The 3789-nt window shown below is 39.5% G+C and overlaps 1 protein-coding gene across 1 annotated transcript; it reads right to left on the reverse strand.

Annotated features, from left to right (window-relative positions):
- Window positions 1–907: 907 nt before the first annotated feature.
- LOC120291563 (condensin-2 complex subunit D3-like) lies at window positions 908–1636 on the reverse strand. Its single transcript, XM_039309215.1, has one exon. It carries the CDS (start codon window positions 1634–1636, stop codon window positions 908–910), a length of 729 nt encoding a protein of 242 aa, XP_039165149.1.
- Between the last annotated feature and the right edge of the window lie 2153 nt (window positions 1637–3789).

Consider the following 3789-nt stretch of genomic DNA (forward strand, 5'->3'; position numbering starts at 1 on the left):
GTGTGATAGATATTTTATTAATATGTTATATTTGTACCTCATTTTTCATATATGTATGTCCCAAATTGTCTATTATAATTTTCTCAAGTTCCCACCACCATACTATGAATGCATTCCACATTTGACCCTTAGACAATTCGATTTGACTTTTAGTGAACATTGATAGAAGTTTAATGACACGGACAAATGTTTTAGTCCAAACAAAACAGTAGGTGGCTATGTTATTGCCACATTAATCATTCGAGAGAGATTTATAGAAAATAGGGTAATCAGATTAAAATGGGGAATTAATGATATTTTATGGCAAATGGATCACGTCGATATCGTGAATCTAATATCTAGATAGCTTTAATGTTGCAGATTTGGTTATACAATGGTCGAATCAGGTATAGGAGAGAAAATGGAGAGCCATTTGAGATAGAATTTGATGTATTCTTCTCGTGCAACTTCTTTGCCTATGTTACACTATTCAATCACTAGGCACTCAAGTCGACGGTGAAAGACGAGGTCAGGACGAGACTTGAGACAAGACTTAGAGTTAAGTTTATCAAATATAGATCTGCCAAGTTGAATTACCGAGAAACCATCAGCTTCAATGCTTATAGAAGCACCACATCAAATGCCATAAAATAGTTTTGGAATCAACTTGACCAGAACAAAGTATAAGACAACTATACATTGAAGCCCAAGTTCATGGGCCGATTTTATAAACATTACCAATACGTATGAAGTGGTGCTGTAAAATTGGAAGTGTGCATAGTATGCCCTATGCTTCAATACAACACCAGGAACGTATCTACGCATTAAGAACTTGCTCATGGTACAAACTTGCACGACATTTCTAGATAATTTACAATGGCTTTCGTTTTCAGGTGAAGCAGGACAGTAAATGATCCATTAGCTGGCTCTAACCTTCATCATCAGAACCAAAGCGCTGCCTTCTTAAAGATTCCAGCACTTCTCTGGGACGATTGCTTGGAGCGCCCCTACTACCTGTCGCTCCACTGCAAGACTTGACCTTGGGCGCTTTGAGAGAACTAAGAGGTGGCGTGGAAGTCCCTTTGTTTACTTCCCCGAGCTCAGACCGCGCTGTGGCCTCAGCTGCAGCGTCTGCCAGAGCCGAAGCCACTCTAGAATTGCTCTGCAATTCATTGGAGGACTTGTTCTGGCGCGGCACTCCACTGGGAGCGTTGGAAGCCTGAGGCATATGATTATTCCCTGATTTTCCCATTGCAGCAACGGTCTCTGCAGCTTCTGATCTGGCCTTTGCAGATTCATGTTTCTGCATGTCATATAAGAGCTCTCTTTGGAGCTGCTTATCAGCAACTAATATTTCATCTATCTCATTCTTGTAGTCCTTGAGGAGGAGACGGAGGCAATCCATGAGGGAACCTGTGAGGGGGCTGTTCTTGCTCTCGAGCAATCTCTTCAGCTCTATGAATATGGGGATGGTGTTTTGTATGAGGCTCTTTCTTACTGCTTGACTTATCACCCGTCCCTTAGCAGCCGCAGGGGATGTTCCACCAGAACCGTTGCTTTTGTCATCCATTTCGGGAGACTCCAATGTGGAATTCTGGCTCGTTGGGAGGCGGATTTCCTTGCATGCAAGAATCTGAAAAGCATCCTGTTCCCTCATTTGAGGGTGCATAAATACACGTAAAGATGAGTTTATGCAGGTCATAAGAATTAGGATTTTCATTGAGGATAAGCTTACAGGGTCAAACTCTATCATTTTATTAAAACCAAAAGAACAGTGATTGGTGAATATATCTTTCAACAATTGCTAAGTGCCAGTTCAATTACAATGCTTTGATTCACACAGTACATGAAGTTTAGCAAGCATTTCGCAGAGAGACCACATTTTCCCTTACGTGGTAAAGCAAAGGGACAGTTTGTGTGTTATTTTGGGCTTATGGAGATGACATTTGCAATGTTTAATTCCAAACAGGGAACATATATTCGTTTTTTTTCCTGCATCTATCAACTTAGATAAGGAGAGATACTTCCACGTGTATTACAGTCTATATCACATTCTCTGCAGCTATCCATGTATAATTGTTGACCAATATTAACGTGCATTGCATGGTACCTGTAGAACTGACTGTCCAGTAGTATCTCGATATTGAGCATACCATCAGATGCCGCTGCAAGTATCTCTGCACAAATCTTAGCAAATGTGGCCAACAAGTGCTCGGGGGCCATTTGTTTCAGCAAACGAGTGTAAATGCGCATTCTCTTGGACCTTGAAATCTCATCAGTGCCCCTGGAAATTTAAGCCTGATGAAGGGTCTCTTTTGGTACCATATGATTTTCTCTCTGAATGAGATCTCGATCCCAGTAAACATTCTTAAGTGAGATGTGTAATCAATACCTTATGGAAAATAGCCGGCTCTCAGACTGTGAACTCTGTGAACTACAATGTCCACCGTGCGCACGGCAATCATTCAGAATGAAAATTGCTTCCACAAAACTGTTATAAGCCAAAAGTGGTACTTTGACTGCAAAGAGAGAAGAATATATATTTAAAAGGACAGGATTAATAAACAGCTCTTTGAAGATCAACCTTTATAACTGTATGCTACCTCTTAGAATATTTTCAAAAAGGAAATCAGCAAGTTCTCTGATCTTTTCGGATTCATCCACCAGAGACAAAAGAAAGCGCACTCCCCTCCATTTCACGTAGTCCCTCTGTAAGTAATTTATGCCAACTAATCAATGGAAGAGTATATCTTCATCAACAAGCAAAGCTTTTGTCTAAACATGACATCATAAATAGTGATACCAGAAGCAAAACTAGACCTGGAGCAATCTTGACAGAAGTATGAAAGTCTGCCTCCTGACAAGTTCGCATGGATCACCCAGACACCTCATGATCTTTGCTATGTGACTGTATAGTGATGAAGCATTAGTCACGTGAACAGTTTTCCAAGCTTCAAGTGAATCCTTATCACTTCCGCATATGTGGGTCAAATATCACAACTAGTATAATTAGCACTCACCAATCAATTAAAGCAGTGTAACGAACACAAAAATCTGCCATCATCACAACAAGATTGTTCCTAAGAGCGGCTGAATCACTTTTCTCAAGCTCCTGCAACATTAGGAAATCATTAACACGATAAACAAGAAAACAAAATGGGAAAGCCAACTAGAAGACAAGATCTTTTAGGGAAAAACTTGAACATCATAAAAAATTATCAGGAACACAACATGTCACCTAAAAAGCAGATTTTGGGGTTCAAGGGGAAAGCCAGGAAGCATTTTAAGCAAAGGTTTCACATATTCATTTGAAATTTCAAGAACAAATTCAAATTTTGTCGATCATTTTATTTGATCTCTAATCATCAAATCATCTAAAGCCGAGTCTTCGCATGCATCAAACTGGTATTCCACTAACCAGTAACTTCAATAAATTTCAATATCTTGCGATGGATGTCTTGCAGACATGAACTAACTTTAAGCTGGGAGGTTTAGTCCAGTTCATAGAAGAAAATACATAAGGCTAACACTTTCCTCAAACTTAAGTTTTATATTGTCAGAACCCATTTAATTAAAAGACAATAACAAAAGCAGCAGCACAGAAAAACAGTGTTTGCAGTTTGGCCTTTCAATCTCTAAAGGAAAGTAATCTGACAATCCTAAATGGGAATATTCAAGGGAACCTAGATAATATCTCCACATATCAGCACTTTTTAATCTTGAAGAGACGCATAAATGGGCATCATAGAAAAGTGCAGCCTTACCAAACTACACTTTTTGACAGAATCAAGGCCATAACTCCACCATCAG

This window comes from Eucalyptus grandis, chromosome 3 (assembly GCF_016545825.1).
Source record: "Eucalyptus grandis isolate ANBG69807.140 chromosome 3, ASM1654582v1, whole genome shotgun sequence".
Lineage (NCBI taxonomy): Eukaryota > Viridiplantae > Streptophyta > Magnoliopsida > Myrtales > Myrtaceae > Eucalyptus > Eucalyptus grandis.

What these genes read in the sequence shown, in the direction of transcription:
- LOC120291563 (XM_039309215.1), bottom strand. Translation starts at nt 1,636, where the DNA reads ATGAGGGAACAGGATGCTTTTCAGATTCTTGCATGCAAGGAAATCCGC.